The 15,518-nt window shown below is 35.7% G+C and overlaps 4 protein-coding genes across 8 annotated transcripts; 1 reads left to right on the plus strand and 3 right to left on the minus strand.

Annotated features, from left to right (window-relative positions):
- Positions 1 to 4,387: 4,387 nt before the first annotated feature.
- On the minus strand, positions 4,388 to 6,472 carry LOC112723400 (class V chitinase). 3 transcript variants are annotated; one of them, XR_003163077.3, is made up of 3 exons: positions 5,330 to 6,470; positions 5,111 to 5,219; positions 4,388 to 4,825 (listed from the first exon to the last, which is right to left on the minus strand). XR_003163077.3 is itself a non-coding variant. In XM_025774775.3 (3 exons), exons 1-2 carry the CDS (start codon positions 6,438 to 6,440, stop codon positions 5,197 to 5,199), a joined length of 1,134 nt encoding a protein of 377 aa, XP_025630560.1. In that variant the 5' UTR covers positions 6,441 to 6,472; the 3' UTR covers positions 4,388 to 4,825; positions 5,150 to 5,196. The 3 variants fall into 3 exon arrangements, 2 of the variants coding, with proteins under 2 accessions (XP_025630560.1, XP_025630559.1); XM_025774775.3 differs by having other exon boundaries at positions 5,150 to 5,219; positions 5,330 to 6,472; XM_025774774.3 differs by lacking the exon at positions 4,388 to 4,825 and having other exon boundaries at positions 4,934 to 5,219; positions 5,330 to 6,469.
- Positions 6,473 to 7,231: 759 nt separating this feature from the next.
- Positions 7,232 to 8,894, minus strand: LOC112723401 (class V chitinase). The gene is made up of 2 exons (XM_025774776.2): positions 7,575 to 8,894; positions 7,232 to 7,440 (listed from the first exon to the last, which is right to left on the minus strand). The coding sequence occupies exons 1-2, from the start codon at positions 8,647 to 8,649 to the stop codon at positions 7,418 to 7,420; spliced, it is 1,098 nt and encodes a 365-aa protein (XP_025630561.1). The 5' UTR covers positions 8,650 to 8,894; the 3' UTR covers positions 7,232 to 7,417.
- Positions 8,895 to 8,961: 67 nt separating this feature from the next.
- LOC112723402 (class V chitinase) lies at positions 8,962 to 10,776 on the minus strand. Its single transcript, XM_025774777.3, has 2 exons — positions 9,474 to 10,776; positions 8,962 to 9,377 (listed from the first exon to the last, which is right to left on the minus strand). Exons 1-2 carry the CDS (start codon positions 10,540 to 10,542, stop codon positions 9,355 to 9,357), a joined length of 1,092 nt encoding a protein of 363 aa, XP_025630562.1. The 5' UTR covers positions 10,543 to 10,776; the 3' UTR covers positions 8,962 to 9,354.
- A 439-nt stretch (positions 10,777 to 11,215) lies between these two features.
- LOC112723403 (uncharacterized) lies at positions 11,216 to 14,437 on the plus strand. Of its 3 annotated transcripts, none has more exons than XM_025774778.3 (9): positions 11,216 to 11,422; positions 11,540 to 11,590; positions 11,823 to 11,844; positions 12,298 to 12,412; positions 12,540 to 12,572; positions 13,041 to 13,166; positions 13,321 to 13,427; positions 13,528 to 13,602; positions 13,840 to 14,437. In XM_025774778.3, the coding sequence occupies exons 1-9, from the start codon at positions 11,297 to 11,299 to the stop codon at positions 14,211 to 14,213; spliced, it is 1,029 nt and encodes a 342-aa protein (XP_025630563.1). In that variant the 5' UTR covers positions 11,216 to 11,296; the 3' UTR covers positions 14,214 to 14,437. The 3 variants fall into 3 exon arrangements, with proteins under 3 accessions (XP_025630563.1, XP_025630566.1, XP_025630567.1); XM_025774781.3 differs by having other exon boundaries at positions 11,224 to 11,422; positions 11,823 to 12,043; XM_025774782.3 differs by lacking the exon at positions 11,823 to 11,844 and adding an exon at positions 11,864 to 12,043 and having other exon boundaries at positions 11,227 to 11,422.
- Positions 14,438 to 15,518: the final 1,081 nt, after the last annotated feature.

Genomic DNA, 15,518 nt, shown 5'->3' on the forward strand with positions numbered 1-15,518 from the left:
AAATATATGTATCTTAAAAATACATAATAAATTTATTATTAATGGAATATTTTAAAATTTTTTATTCAATAAATATAAAATAAATGTGTTAAAAATTAATTTTTTTGTATTTTTAATTTTTTTTAATTTGTAAACTTAATATATGTCCTTAGAACATAAGATACATGTGTCTTTAATTTTAATAATTATTTTTAGCATAAAAAAATATTTTTTTTAATACTTAATACCATACCGATGAAAGTTGTGAACAACTTGAACAAGAGATTGTACTTGCAAACCCGATAACACCTTCACTTATTTTCACTTTTACCTCTCCTAAATCCTATTTTCACCACAACCATTTCATCGCCGCAGTCCCTGTGACGACGCTCATCGTCGCCTCCCCTGTGACGCCGTTCATTGTCGCCGGCATGAAGCTTCTCACCGCATTCGCCCGCTGTCACCGCAACTAAGCCACTTTCTTCTTTTTTGTTCTGCCGTTGCCCCAGCGCACCTTTGCCCAGTGTCCTCCCAAACGTCGTGTCCCTGCTCAGCGTCGTCGCTGTCGCAGCCTTGAACCAGTGTCGGTTGTCCTCCTTGCCGCGCATCTTCACGGCCAAGTCCGATCCAGTCCGTCATTACACCACCATCCTCCCCACCAAGAGTCCCATGTGCTTTTATTGCGTTCGTACCCTTTTTTTTCCAGACTATATTGGAGGGAGAAGAAATTGAGAATTTTCTTTGATGAGCGGTGTTTAATAATGAACATCCACGTCTTAGTGAAAAGAACCATTCGCATATATAGTAAAATGAATATCCTGCGGAGTATGTATATGTAGAATCAAGCAAATCAAGTAACATACTAACGGTATACTCAAATAAACATCCACTTTAGAATGAAAAGAACCATTTGTATACATAATAAAAATAAACATCCAATTTAGTTAATATAAAACAACTAACAAGACAGCAGCAGCGGACGGCACTGGAATCGCGATACAACAGCAGTGCCAATGACACAGGATTGCGAGAGAACAGTTATGGCAAAATTAAAAAAAAAAGAAAGAATTCAAAATTATAATTAAATTTAATTAATTCAAAATTTAATTTTTAAAATTAAAATTAATTTTTTATTATGATTAAACTTAATTAATTCAAAATTTGATTTTTAAAACTAAAATTAATTTTTTTTAACCTATTGTTTAGATTGTTAAAAAAAAAGTATTGTTTCCTGTACTTTCTCATATTTAATTTAGCATTTATAGTTTGATGTGAATCTTATATTACATGTTATTACACGGATAATATGCAAATGGCTTTTACATATATAGTAGTATTATTGACGAAAGTTTGAAGGTCACATATCGAAACGTCTGTATAGTGTATACAAAGCTAAAAATTAAAAGTGGTTAGATTATTTATGGGAAAGTATAAGGAGACAATATTTTTATTGTACAATGTACGTATATAATGGGGTTTAGTTGAAATTAAAATTAAATTATGGGTAATTAATTAATTTTGATTTTTTTTAATTTGAAATTTGAAACAAATTAGAATTACCGTCAGTTATAGAACCAGAACAACAAACTCTCTCTCTCAAAACGGCGTGACCTCCATTCTCTCGATTAATCCGAGAATCTCGTCACTTCAGCCCTCCGTCCGGCACCACCGCCATCGCCACCGGCAACCACCGTTGCCTACCCTCTCTCTCTTCCCTCTCTTCTCTTTTTCTTCCCTTTTTCTTCATTTCTCCTCAATCCCCTGTACGTTACCCCTGGTCTTTGTGCAAAGCCCAATCCCAGCAAGAAACCTCAATGCAACCCAGCAGTGGTTGAGCTCTGTGCCGCTGCAACACCGCCTCTGCTACCCCTCTTTTTTCATTCTTCCCTTTTCACCAACGTAGGTTCCATGCTTCCTCCTATCCGTGTTCTTTCGTTTATTTATTTTAACTAATTTTTAATTCTGCTTTTAGTGTTTAGATTAGGTTTAGATTAATAGATTGATACTTTTTGAATTCCAAAATATTTAATGGCCGATTTTTCTGGATTGATTGCTGCTTAAATTGAGTTTAAAATTCCTGTTTACATATTGTGCACACCATATGCTCGATGAAATGTTTGAGTGAAACTTTTTGTTTAATTCTTATGTTTGGCCAGCATTTGTCTTAAATTTTGTTATCTTTAGGCATTATAATTCAGAATTGTGTAATGTTAGGTTATTTTTAATGATGTTTAGATTGCGTTTTGACATGGCACTTGATTATTAGTTTTGTTTAAACACCAAATTGGTTTAAAATTTTAAATTTGGTCATTTGATTAGTGTAATTTAAGAAGTGCATATCATGTTTAGTTAAGTGAATTGAATAAAACTACCTATTCATGTATGTTTTAAACATTCCACATAGTTGCCATTAGATTATTTTAAATTCCTATCCTTATGCCTCCATGCCATGCAAAAACAAATAAATTTGGTCACAACTCACTTCACAATTGAAAATATATGCTCTAAGTGACTAGTTGATAAGTAATCACCCATGATATGCTTAATGCTTAGAGACCTGCATGAATCTTATTAGTGTAGTATATTTTTAAATAATATAAAAGAGAACTTACTGCATTATTATTGTTAAGAGTTTTGATGAAAATGTAAATTAAATAGAATAAAAAGAAGCATGCATGTTTAGATTATGAATATATGTATGAGTATACATGATAGATAACCTATGCATTAACAATACAACTGAGTAATGAAATAAGTGCATGGTAGTTGCATGTGTTGCCTTTTGATATTGGTGGTACACAGTGTGATGTAACACAGAGAATATGGGTAGTTAAAATGCTTATATAATAGGTAAAATAAAATAAGTAATTTAGTTACTATCAATAGGTGATGTTGATGCATTTTTTTCCAAGTTAATATGGGTAGGATGATGTGGTTCAGTTACATTTGTGTATCTTTCTCTATGGAGTTTAGAGAGGATTTTTTTGCATCTCATTTATTAATTGTTTATCTAAATAGTTTCCATTATTTGATTTGAGTGTTTATTTCGTGATTATAGGTCATGCTACTATTGAATGTTACTGAGGTTGAAAGTGAAGAGATGAATTTTGGCTACATGGTTATCTTCAAACAGACACGTGAGATGTTCATTTCTGTAGGCGATCAGATGTTCAATTTACTTGTGAATGCGGATGGTTATTATTGGCTCCCTATTTCTATGTGAAGAATATTATTTATGACTTAACTAACTATCGTGGTTTGCAAAAGCTTTTTCATTAACACGTTAATTTAGTGAATATCTGGTCGTGATAGGAAAAAAAATAACGCTACAGTATTTTCAGTCAATCTGGATGTTCATTTCTGCTTGATTTTGGATGTTCATTTTCTTCATATAACTGGATGTTCATTATCATAGAACAAGGAATTGTCAGTTTTCACATTCATCCATTAGCTCACTGTTGCATCTGTTCAAAATGAATCAAATTAACTAGTCCCAAGATCAAATATCATGAGGGCAATGTTTTACCAATTCAACTCATTCAAAATAGAAAAATGAAAAACATATATCCTTGAATACATTCATAATTAAAAAAATGTCATAATAGCAACTCTCTAGATGGTAACTTTCACTTTCAATCATTATGCTTAAGAGAATCCAAAAAAATACAATCACAACAACTTAACAATAGTTATATAGGATCCACGGTTATGTCCCTCTAATTGCACAGGAAAAAAAATAAAAACCAATCTAATGTCACGTCGCTGATACCTGCAATATGTTTTCAAATTAATAATCAATAAACAAGATAGATAACACGACAATGTAACATTTAAAGAATCCAGTCAATATTTGACTAATTCAGTCAATATTTTGTTGTGTTGCTTTATAGGCATTTAGACTTCGACTAATATAGGAAAGCAAAAAGGCTTGGTATTTTATGGCTTAGATTTTGGCTTGCGTTGTGACATAACTAAGGGTAGAAAACTGAGTTAAGTGGGGTTATTGTTATATTTGTGCAAGTATGGTCTGAACTAAAATTATAAAATGGGCTCGAAGCTTTACATGTTTAAATAAAGCCAAAATATAATGACATATATACTACCATAATTGGATTAAGAATAGCTGAGTCCAGAAGTAAAACTGAATCCATAAACATCTGATTTTTCTAACCCTATACGGTTAAACACTTAAACCTGTTATTATATAGTAAACCTGGAAATGGCAGAAACTTGCTTAGCCAAACATATTGAAATTCTTAAAAAAATATTGCTCACGTAATCATCTATTAGGCACTTCCTTCAGCAATATTTATTCATTTTTGGAAATTGGTGTATTAATATTGACCTCACTACCTTGTACTGTTTAATATTGGATGCTGTCTATGGTAATTAGTAAGTAGTACCTATATCACTTAAAATTGGTATTTGATATCTCATATCAGAAGCCAGTATTCGTATCATACATGCATTATTTTACAAAAAAATACAAACCATGAAAGAATTAACAAAAAAGAAAAACATCTAAATAAAATAAAAACTATAATAAGCATGGATACATGTGAATGTGAAAACTAACAATCTGATTACTTACTACAGTTTTCATCCAATTAAAGGGACAAAAAAAATATATCATGAACACCAAAAATCTATCATGAACACCAAACATCCAATACCCTGGCGGCAGTTCTGATCGGCAGCGTCTCGCCCGGCAACTAGGTTGCAGTGAAGGCCAGATGTTCAGCGACGGCGCCGAGCTTGAGGGCAACGCACAGGTCGCTTGCGTTCACCTGTGACCTTCCTCGGTTGCAGGTTGCGGGGCTCAGGGTTCTAGCGCCGTCAAGGGGCTCTGCAGCGAATTGGGAGGGTTTGAGTGAGAGGAGGGAGGAGAAACAGCGTAACAAAAGGGATTGGGAATTTGGGAAAAAAGTGAAAATAGCAAAAACTTGGTAGTGTATTAAAGTAAACAGCTATAATAGGATTAGAATTAATTTTCAGCTTTAATTTCAATTTGGGCCTAATAAAGAGCCCATTGTAGGGATTGTATGCATATTTCATTAGGGGAATCCTTTATTTATATGTTTGATATAACATTGTCCACCTTTAACATTAAGAAATAGAAACATTTATTTACTTATTTATTTTCCCTCGCCTGGCCTTTGTTATAGCTTACATCAGTTAGGCCCTGTCCCCTGATCTGATGAGCCGTGGCCTTCGTTCTTAAGGTCCCCAAATACTAGAAGCTGCAAATACAATGAAAAGTTATCATCTAATTAGAATGTGAAAACAGAACCAAAGAAATTTGATATTGTAACAAAGAATTAATTAATTCGAATATTAGCACAGAACTCACCAGTTTTGGAAAGTGTCCAATTATTATCGTCCCCACCAACTTGCCATGCAAAATATCCAATCAATCCAATGCTCTTAGCATAACTAACCTTAGCAGAAACACTCTGAGTATCATCATAACCAACCCAAGTAGTTCCAGAATAACAATAATTCGTCACATAAGTTGAATTATACACAGTTTGTGCCCCATTATTTATGAAACTCCTGATATCCCTATACACAGGAGTTGAACCTCCAGAAGGAATTGAACCAGCACCATTAGCACCCGCAAACAATCCATGAACATTAGCATTCACCAAAGTCCATGCATAACCATAAAAGGGTAACCCAATTGCTAGTTTGTTGGGTGGAACTTTAAGCTGGTTAATCCATGAAACATTGATTCCTTCAGATCCACTGAATATTCCACTTGGATTGTACAACGGTGCTGGTGGCTGTGTTGAGTTTCTATACCCATCTGGAATGAAAAGATCATAGACCATAACGTTGATCCAATCCATGTTGTTGGTGATACCTTGAGCAGGGTAATATTGCAATGGTGATATCTGGTTAGAGCCAGAAACTGCACCAGACAACAAAAGTTGTGTTTTTCCTGAGATTCTAGCTTCTTGTTTAATGGCTGCTCTCCACTCATTGAGGAGAAAACCAAGGTTGGTCTTGTCTGTGTTTGAGTTAGGGTACTCCCAATCAAGATCAAGGCCATGGAAGTTATTTGCTCTTGCTACTTGAATCGAAGAGTCTATGAAGGTCTTGCGGGAGCTGTTCTGTGTAGCCATTGTAGAAAACTTTGATGCTAAAGTAGGACCTCCACCTCCTCCTATGGAGAGAAGGGTTTTCACTGCAGGGTTCTTTTTCTGAACGGTTTGTGTGAAGGTTGAGAAGGTGGATGAAGGTAATGTGATCTTGTTGGTGTTTGAATCTAAATCTGCAAAAGCACAGAAGAGATGTGTGAAGTAAGAGGAATCAATGGCTGAAGCATCAAGACCACTGTCATAATACCAGTACCCTCCTTTCACTCCTGCAGCTTCTGCATTTGATGAGAAGAAATCGAGTTGCAGCATCAACACAAGGATTGTGAAGATGGAAAGTGAGAGAGTATTGGAGTAAGCCATAGTTTTTTTTTTTTTTTTTTTGTATGGGGTGTATAGGTTCTGATATTTGTTTATTTATTTATAAAGAAGAATTGGATGTGAAGTTTTTGACCAGTGAAGCAAATGTGTGATCATTTGTCAAAGCTAATTTATTTACTTATGCAAGGTGTCCACACCAAGTGAATGGGTTTGAAATTTTTAACAATCTAGATATAGCTTCACATTAATGCTGCAGCTGTATTAATTTAATTGTATGCATTTTTGCATTTTTGTATTTTTCTTATTAAATGCTTCACACCCAATTTGACTATACTATTACTATATGTTAAATAACACTTTTTAATTTGAATATGGAAGTAAAGGGAGTGTTGGACTCGTGTATGGGGAGGAGGGGTGCTTCACAGCTTCACCTTGTTGTGGGATCAGAGGAAGCAGAAGTTGGACCCTGCGAGTTATGTCTCTCAAAATGTAAAAGAAAAATTAATCAAAACAAGAAAAACGGAGGGTCCGAATTTCACGTTTCAGATTTCAAATTCCATCAGCTGCAAATTGGACTATGCGATTTGTGAAGCAAAATTTCATGACCAAAGAATTCGTATGGTCCGAGTTGTGTACTCTGAGTGTTTTCAATTTTTTAACACAAATCGGACCCTCCGATTTGTGTACTCTGAATTTTTTTTCAACTTATTAAACACGAATCGAAGGTCCGATTTGCGTACTCCCACAATTTTAAAAAACACCTAAAATTACCATGTTAAAGTATATCATTTATTTTGCTTCCATATCAAAATTTTTTAGCCGTTAAATAATCCTTTAGCATTGCATATCCCTGATTTGTATTATTGATGAAGTTTGATATAGGGACAACTTTAACTTCCAATCTCTAGTGCAACTCAGAGAAAATACATGCTATATTTAATGTGGAACACAAGTAGATAGAAAACATTATTATTTCATATTATTGTATCACTCTCAGAACTGAGCCTTGCCCTTCATCCTTAAGATCCCCAAGCATTAGAAGCTGCACCGTACCAAAAAGGTTATCTTTTAATAAGTGTTAAAATATAAAAATAACAACCAACTAGTTTAACTACATTTTAATCAACACAAGACTATAACTAAACACCCTGATTAAAAGAAATGCAGAGCACTAACCCGCTTTAGAAAGTGTCCAGCTGTCATCTCCACCAATCTGCCAAGCAAAATAGCCAAGCAATCCTCTTCCCTTGGCATAATTAACCTTAGCAGACACACTTTGAGTATCATCATAACCAACCCAAGTAGTTCCAGAGTAACAATAATTTGTGACATAAGTTGAATTATACACACTCTTTGCCCCCTGATTCTTTATGAAACTCCTTATATCAGTATATAAAGGAGTCCCATCTCCAGAAGGAGTAGAACCGCCGCCATTAGCCGCCGCAAACAATCCATGGTTATTAGCATTCACCAACTTCCATGCATACCCATAAAACGGCAACCCTATTGCAAGTTTCTTAGCGCCAACTCCAACTTGATTAATCCACGCCGTTATCCCTTGATCTCCGCTGAACTGTCCTCCCGGATTGTACAACGGCGCCGGTGGCCTCGTCGTTGTTTTGGACCCACTTGGAATGAAGAGATCATAGACCATAACGTTGACCCAGTCCAAGTTCTTCGAGATAGCTTCACCGTTGTAATATTTCAGCGGTGATATCTGATCAGAGCCAGCAACTGCAGCTGATAACAGCAATGGTATCTTCCCTGAGGTTCTGGATTCTTGGGTAATGGCGGTTCTCCATTCACTGAGGAGTAAGCCAAAGTTGGTCTTTTCTTTTTCTGAACTGGGGTACTCCCAATCAAGATCAAGGCCATGGAAGTTGTTTGATCTTGCTACTTGAATTGAAGAATCTATGAATATCTTGCGGGAAGCGCTACTGTTAGCCATTGTAGGAAAAGGAGCAGAGCCTTCACCACCTCCTCCTATGGAGAGAAGGGTCTTCACGGAAGGGTTCTTTTTCTGTACAGTTTGTGTGAAGGTTGAGAAGGTGGATGAAGGTAACGTGATCTTGTTGGTGTTGGGATTTAGTTTGGCAAAAGCGCAGAAGAGATGTGTGAAGTAAGAGGAATCAATGGCTGAAGGAACAAGGCCACTGTCATAGTACCAGTACCCTCCTTTGACTGCAGCTTCTGCATTGAGAACAAGGATTGTGAATATTGCAAGTGAAAGCGTTTTGGTATTGATGGCCATTGTTGTGTTTTTGTGTGTCAATGTTGGAGTTAACTTGATCCGTCATATATATAATGACGTTTGTTTGACCCATCATTGTTTATGCTAAAATCATGGAATGAATGAATGAATTTAGAAATCTGAATTGCATATCTGTCTTATGTTTGTCATTATATTTTAGCAATGACATAATAAATAAGCAAATTACTTGTACCATACCGCCATAATTATTTGACTTGTTTCTTGTCATATTATCTTATTATTTTCTCGTGAAGTAAATGGACCGCTACCAATGTCATTCTTGCTTACCACACCAACCACTATAATAATAAATTAATAATAATACAACTTAATAAACATCTTATTGTGGTTTAATCAACTTAGAAATGTCACAGATTACAGAATGATAGAAAAAAAATATTCCCTTAAATTATATAACTATGCGTTGCAGCGTTGATCCAATTTCATTGCTTTAATGGAAAAACCATTTATAGGATAAGCCGAAAATTTTTTTCGTCCCTAACCTTTTTTCGGCTTATACCTTAAGAACCAAAATCGTACTTAACCCTAAAAGAAAATACTTTTAACATACATAAGACATGGCAATGAAATCAAGGTACTTATTTCTTCACTGGCCTTGGCCTTGTTATTACTTATTAGAAACCACACTTATTCGTATATTGCACATCATATATCATTCTGTGAACTGTGTCCGGACCTTCCTCCTTAAGATCCCCAAGCATCCGAAGCTGCAATATTATCAGAATTTCAAAATATAAAATAACAGAAAATCGTTGAACATATATTGTAAAGCATGAAATAAAACAAATTCATATAAAACTCACCAGTTTTGGAAAGTGTCCAATTATTATCGTCCCCACCAATTTGCCATGCAAAATATCCAATCAATCCTCTTTCCTTGGCATAATTAACCTTAGCAGAGACACTTTGAGTATCATCATAACCAACCCAAGTAGTTCCAGAATAACAATAATTTGTCACATAAGTTGAGTTATACACAGTTTGTGCCCCATTATTTATGAAACTCCTGATATCCCTATACACAGGAGTTGAACCTCCAGAAGGAATTGAACCCGCACCATTAGCAGCAGCAAACAATCCATGAACATTATCATCCACCAAACTCCATGCATAACCATAAAAGGGTAACCCAATTGCTAGTTTGTTGGGTGGAACACCAAGCTGATTGATCCATGAACCATTGATTCCTTGATCTCCACTGAATAGTCCTGTTGGATTGTACAATGGTGCTGGTGGCTGTGTAGAACCAGCCCCATCTGGAACAAAAAGATCATACACCATCACGTTGACCCAGTCCATGTTACTTGCAATTTCTTCAGCAGGGTAGTATTGTAAATTTGTAATCTGGTTAGAACCGGCAACCGCAGCAGATAAGAGCAATGGTGTATTGCCAGAGGAGCTAGCTTCTTGAGCAATGGCTGCGCGCCACTCGTTGAGGAGGAGGCCGAGGTTGGTCTTGTCTGTGTCTGAACTGGGATACTCCCAATCAAGATCAAGGCCATGGAATTTGTTTGATCTTGCTACTTGAATTGAAGAATCTATGAAGGCTTTTCGGGAAGTGCTATTGTTAGCCATTGTAGAAAAAGGAGCAGAGCCATCACCACCTCCTCCTATGGAGAGAAGGGTCTTGAGTGAAGGGTTGTTCTGCAAAACGGTTTGTGTGAAGGTTGAGAATGCGGTTGAAGGTAAAGTGAGGTGGTTGGTGGTGGAATCTAATTGTGCAAAAGCGCAGAAGAGATGTGTGAAGTAAGAGGAATCAATGTCTGAAGGATCAAGGCCACTGTCATAATACCAATATCCTCCTTTCACTGCAGCTTCTGCATTTGATAAGAACAGTAACAAAAGGATTGTGAAAATGGAAAACAATGCCATTGTTTTCTTCCCTTTGATGAATGAAAGATATTGAGTTAATTTGTATATATATCAAATATTTCAATGTATCTTTAGTTTCCATGAGTTTGACTTGATTTTCATTCGTCGTAAGCTAATTGATCTCTTCAAGTTATGTATACCAAGTGAATGAATTGGAAATTTCAAACAATCTAGACATCCAAACACTTGGCACTAGTTTTTTTGGACTAAAAAATTTGGATACGGAAGTAGAATAGTATTATACTTTAACATGATAATATTTTGTATTTATTAAAATTATGGGAGGTACATAAATCGGATCCTCTGATGTTTAAAAAATTTTAAAAGTTTGAAGTACACAAATCAGACTCAACGATTTGTGTGAAAAATTAAAAAAATTTGGAGTACACAAATCGGATAAACACAAATCGGACGGTCCGAGTATAAAAATCGGACGGTCCAATTTGTGAACCTAAAAATCGGACAGTCCGATTTTTGTATCTCTTAAAAATCGGACGGTCCGATTTATACTCCGTACATTAAATCATCTCACATTTTAAAAAAAATACCACAGTAGATCACAATTTAAAAAAACACCATTGTTAATTCAATATTAAAAATAAAAGAGTGTTTTTTTTATCTTTTAATTTTTTTTAAAGAAAAAGAAAAGAAATAAAAGAAAGTCAACTTGCATGTTGTAATAACGTGTCAGGTTCCAAAGTCCAAAGAGTAAGGTGAGCGCGTGAAGATAGAGCAAAGGTTTTCCGCCGCACCTATGTTTGGCGCGTCTTGTCACGCGCTAACCATTTCCTCTTCCAGCTTCAGTTTGAGCTGCAGGAACAACTCTTCACGCTCTTCAATGGCCGCATCCACTGTTCGTATTGCCGTCGTCGGCGATGTGGTAAACTCTCTTTCTCTTCCTATTTACGAACTCAGCTTCTATTTTTCTCCATTACTCAAAAAAACTTGCTATTTTTACAACAATTCTACAAGTAATGCTCTTCGTGTTTTTCTTAAGCACGATTGCTGGAACTTAGAAGAAGATTCTAAGGCACTTGAGTTTTTGCAGGTACTATTGTTGTTTCCTCTTTCTAATTTTGTTCATGTTGATCAGAAAAACTTTTTCCTTTTGCATATATATATAAAGTACTAATACAGGGATTCTCAAATTCCTATCTTTTTTCATGCAAAACAAAATAATAAATAAATATTTTTAACTTTTCATATCAACTTATTTAACAAGCATTAGATGTAAATCCCACCTATCTATCAATCTAATTTAGACTTATATTGAAGTGCAGCCAGATTTGGTGCTGTTTACAGGCAAGTTTTTTTGTTTCAGCTGATCAACAACCTAAAGCACTGTGATGAGTTTCCTAAATGCATTTTGGTGCCATTGTTCAAGAGACTGAGACCTAGAAAGGCACAAGCTGCAAGGATAAGGCTATATACATAATCCACCCTCCCCTTACCCCACTAGGTGTTAGTCTCATGCAGCCACTGCTTCATCATGGACTAATTGGTACATATAAAGCTGGTGTAACCTGTGAAAAATCTGCATTTAGATAACTGAGGAGTATTCTAGTACTATGACTTACATTACTAGTCAGACCCTTGAATAAATCATCATGTCACTTCATGTTGTGTTTATGTCCAGTTAATTTATCTTCATTATGTAACTGTTAAGGTTAACTATGATTTTTTTATTATGTGAGCCATCGCTTTCTTATTGTTTCTTTCTTCTTTTGATTGTCCTCCTGTATTGAATTTTATTAGGTGATTTTGGTGATGAAAATGTTGAAGTTGTTCAGAGTGTAGCCAATCTTGAATTTCCTAAAGCAGTTATACTGGGAAACCATGATTCCTGGTTTACTAAGCAATTTTCTGGAAGGTAAAATTGACATGTTTGTCATAAAGTTGTTGTGAATCTATTTCTGTCCAGATAAATTTACTTTCTGGAGAGGTTCATGTGGTGAATCTAGTTCTATTTTGAACTAACACTTCAATTTACATGCCAGTGAGAAGGATAATGTGCAGCTTCAGCTAGAATGGTAAGAGTCTACAAGGAATATATTTATTCTGGGATATTCTTTTCCCCCTTCCATCTGTTAGTGTTACGCTGTGTATATTTACCTTATAAGTATATTCTTGTTGATGCAATCTGTTGCTGAAATGCATTTTACAATGCCATGGGTGGCTAAAGAATTATCCTGTTATCAAAAGATAAAATAGTAGTGACATGATGGACCATTTTTCCTGGTCCATTAGAAGGTTCAAAAGATATTTTAAGACACTGATGTCTAGTTTCTCACTGGGCATGAAACTTCCCATTAGAAGTTACAATTACTGTGGTGGAACATGAATACTTAGCACCTTTTCCATTTTTTATTAAAAACGAAAAAAAAAAAACCCCTCCTTTCATGGCTAGTTTCCTTCATAGATCACAATAATAATTTGCATTTTCCATAGTGTTCCTTAATCAATTTGTTGATTGCTGAATCTATTATTGTAAAACTCAGCCTTGGCGAGGAGCATGTGGCCTATCAACGTTTAGACTTTCCCATGATAAAAGTGAGTGTTGTTGGTGGACGGCCATTTTCCTGTGGGGGTAAAGCTTTGTTCCCCAAAAAGCTCCTGGCTGCAAGGTGTGTATTGTACCAAAAGCAATTTGATTTTCAAAAGTCATATGGTCTCTTGTGCCTTGGCAAGTAGTGGATCATGTTATGTGAAAAGTTCTATAATTACTGAAGTCCCCATTATTGCTCAAAATCAACTCATCAAATTTAAGCTTTCTCTTAGATATGGAATTAAAGACATGGATGGAAGTGCTAGGAGAATCCATAAAGCTGCTCATGGCACACCAGAGGATCATTTTCTTATATTACTAGCACATAATGGACCTACAGGTGCAATTGCTTGCCAACTTTGATATAATAATATCAACTCCAAAGGTGCTTGCTAGTTTGGGTATATAAAGATTGATTTTTTTTTTTATCTTTTTTGTAGGCCTTGGTTCTGCTGTGAATGATATATGCGGCAAAGATTGGGAATTTAAGGGTAATGGTGATCATGGTGACCCAGGTAAAAACATAAGTTCGAGCTAGGTTGTAATTAAAGGCATCCCCTATTGTGTGTTTGGGTAGTCAGAATCAAGTTAGCTATCAAGTCTAGATTGTCTTTCGTTTCTATCAAGGCCCTTTCAATTTTGGTGGAACTATGCCTTGATTATTAAAATGCAAACTGCGAATATGATGTAAGAGACACAATGCATGCCACGAGAAATGAGATATTGTTTTGACTTAGTTTATTGTATAACAGATCTAGCACAAGCAATATCCATGATAAAGGAGAACAATCAAGTCTCTATTCCATTGGTTGTGTTTGGCCACATGCACAAAGAGCTGGCATATGGCAAAGGCTTTAGGAAAATGGTTGTAGCCGGCACTGACAACACCATATATTTGAATGGGGCCATAGTTCCTAGAGTCAAAACGTCGCTAGACGAAGTCAAGGGGAACTCGGATGATCAAAGTTCCCTTAACTCACCACCAGAGGCTGGTGGTACAACAAGAGTCTTTACTTTGGTTGTGATTTCAGAAGGAAGAGTTGTGAAGATAATAGAGAGTTGGGTCTCGGTTGTCAAAGACAGGACCACTTTAGAAGAAGAGCATATATTATTCGAAGGGAGTTAGGAACATCATTCCTCATCCTCCACATTTTAGGTCCTTTGCTTAAGTCACATCATATCATACTTGATTCATACACAAACACATGGTATTTAATGTTGACACCACGGTGTAGAATTGACATGTCTTGATAATAATTCTCATCTATATGGTGCTTTATAATTATTATACTTGTATTGGTACCTTTTTATTTATGTGGTAATCCAAATATGCAGGCTCTCTGTCTTTAATGTGTTACTTGCAGATAGAGGATACCCATATGTTTTGGTTAGTGATACAAATTTGGTTAAATTACATGTTGAATGATGTATGTGGGTCTATTGGATTATCCAGGTTGTTCCATATGCCGCCATGGTGCACATTATTTTTTAACCTGGTCCTGTCTCATGTCATGTGATGCCATTTTGTTGGCCAAATTTCACTTTCTTTTGCAACAAGTACTACTGTACATGGATTCTGGGGTTGATGATAGGCCTGGTACTGGAATAGATCATTTTCCAGTTTGCTTTTTTCTCTGGACCCAATGACATTTTCAGTGGCTTTGGCTAAGGGGTTTGGGATCCCATTTGGTCATGAAATGAAATGCTTCCCATGACTTTATTTATTAGGTCCCCAAGGTAAAGGGGTAAAGAGTGCTGTGACGCTGAAGGTTGACCAACCTTTTTATTGATTTGATACTGGGATATTTCATCTTTCTCTTTTATTTTTCTATAGAAAAATGTGTTACTCACTTGAAGCTTGAAAGTAATGTCCCATTCTCTAGACTTCTTGAATTAACCATGCAAATTAGTGATTGACACATTTAAACTAATACCATTTACTGCCTTATTTTAATCATTCCTTTCTTTTTGTCAACACTAGCCTGTCATACACAGCAATAGCATAGCATCTCCATTATATTCCATTCTAAAGCATTGTCATTCTGTAAAAGTGTCTACTAGTATTATTTTTGCAGTGTCGTTTCTATCTTGCTTTCTAAGGTCTGGTTTGGTGCACCGAATTCCAAGCAGTCTATGGAACTTTTTTTGACTCGTCTAGTTCCCTTTACAGCATTGTATAACAGGGAGAGGGGGGAAAAAGTGTTAAAAGAAAACTTAAAACACTAATCACTTTCCTTGGTGCAACCATTGACATTGCCAAAAATTTGTTAATGACTTTATTATATAAATTTGGAGCATCATTTTATAATTGTGTAGTGAATGTGACAGCAATTGCCCCCACTCTGCTGGCCTTACTTTACTGTCCAAGTGTCCTTACATCTTTGATAGAGAAGAGGGTGTTGAGCAATTAGCATACTCCAAGTGAAGGACT

The sequence above is a fragment of the Arachis hypogaea genome, chromosome 11 (assembly GCF_003086295.3).
Source record: "Arachis hypogaea cultivar Tifrunner chromosome 11, arahy.Tifrunner.gnm2.J5K5, whole genome shotgun sequence".
Taxonomy (NCBI): Eukaryota; Viridiplantae; Streptophyta; class Magnoliopsida; order Fabales; family Fabaceae; genus Arachis; species Arachis hypogaea.

Coding starts and splice junctions, on each gene's coding strand:
- LOC112723403 (XM_025774778.3), top strand. CDS start 11,297: ATGTTTGGCGCGTCTTGTCACGCGCTAACCATTTCCTCTTCCAGCTTC. Junction 11,845..12,297: donor AGATTTGGTGCTGTTTACAG/GCAAGTTTTTTT, acceptor GAATTTTATTAG/GTGATTTTGGTGATGAAAAT. Junction 13,428..13,527: donor AGCACATAATGGACCTACAG/GTGCAATTGCTT, acceptor TCTTTTTTGTAG/GCCTTGGTTCTGCTGTGAAT.
- LOC112723401 (XM_025774776.2), bottom strand. CDS start 8,649: ATGGCCATCAATACCAAAACGCTTTCACTTGCAATATTCACAATCCTT. Junction 7,441..7,574: donor CTGGACACTTTCTAAAGCGG/GTTAGTGCTCTG, acceptor GGTACGGTGCAG/CTTCTAATGCTTGGGGATCT.
- LOC112723402 (XM_025774777.3), bottom strand. CDS start 10,542: ATGGCATTGTTTTCCATTTTCACAATCCTTTTGTTACTGTTCTTATCA. Junction 9,378..9,473: donor TTGGACACTTTCCAAAACTG/GTGAGTTTTATA, acceptor ATAATATTGCAG/CTTCGGATGCTTGGGGATCT.
- LOC112723400 (XM_025774775.3), bottom strand. CDS start 6,440: ATGGCTTACTCCAATACTCTCTCACTTTCCATCTTCACAATCCTTGTG. Junction 5,220..5,329: donor TTGGACACTTTCCAAAACTG/GTGAGTTCTGTG, acceptor TTGTATTTGCAG/CTTCTAGTATTTGGGGACCT.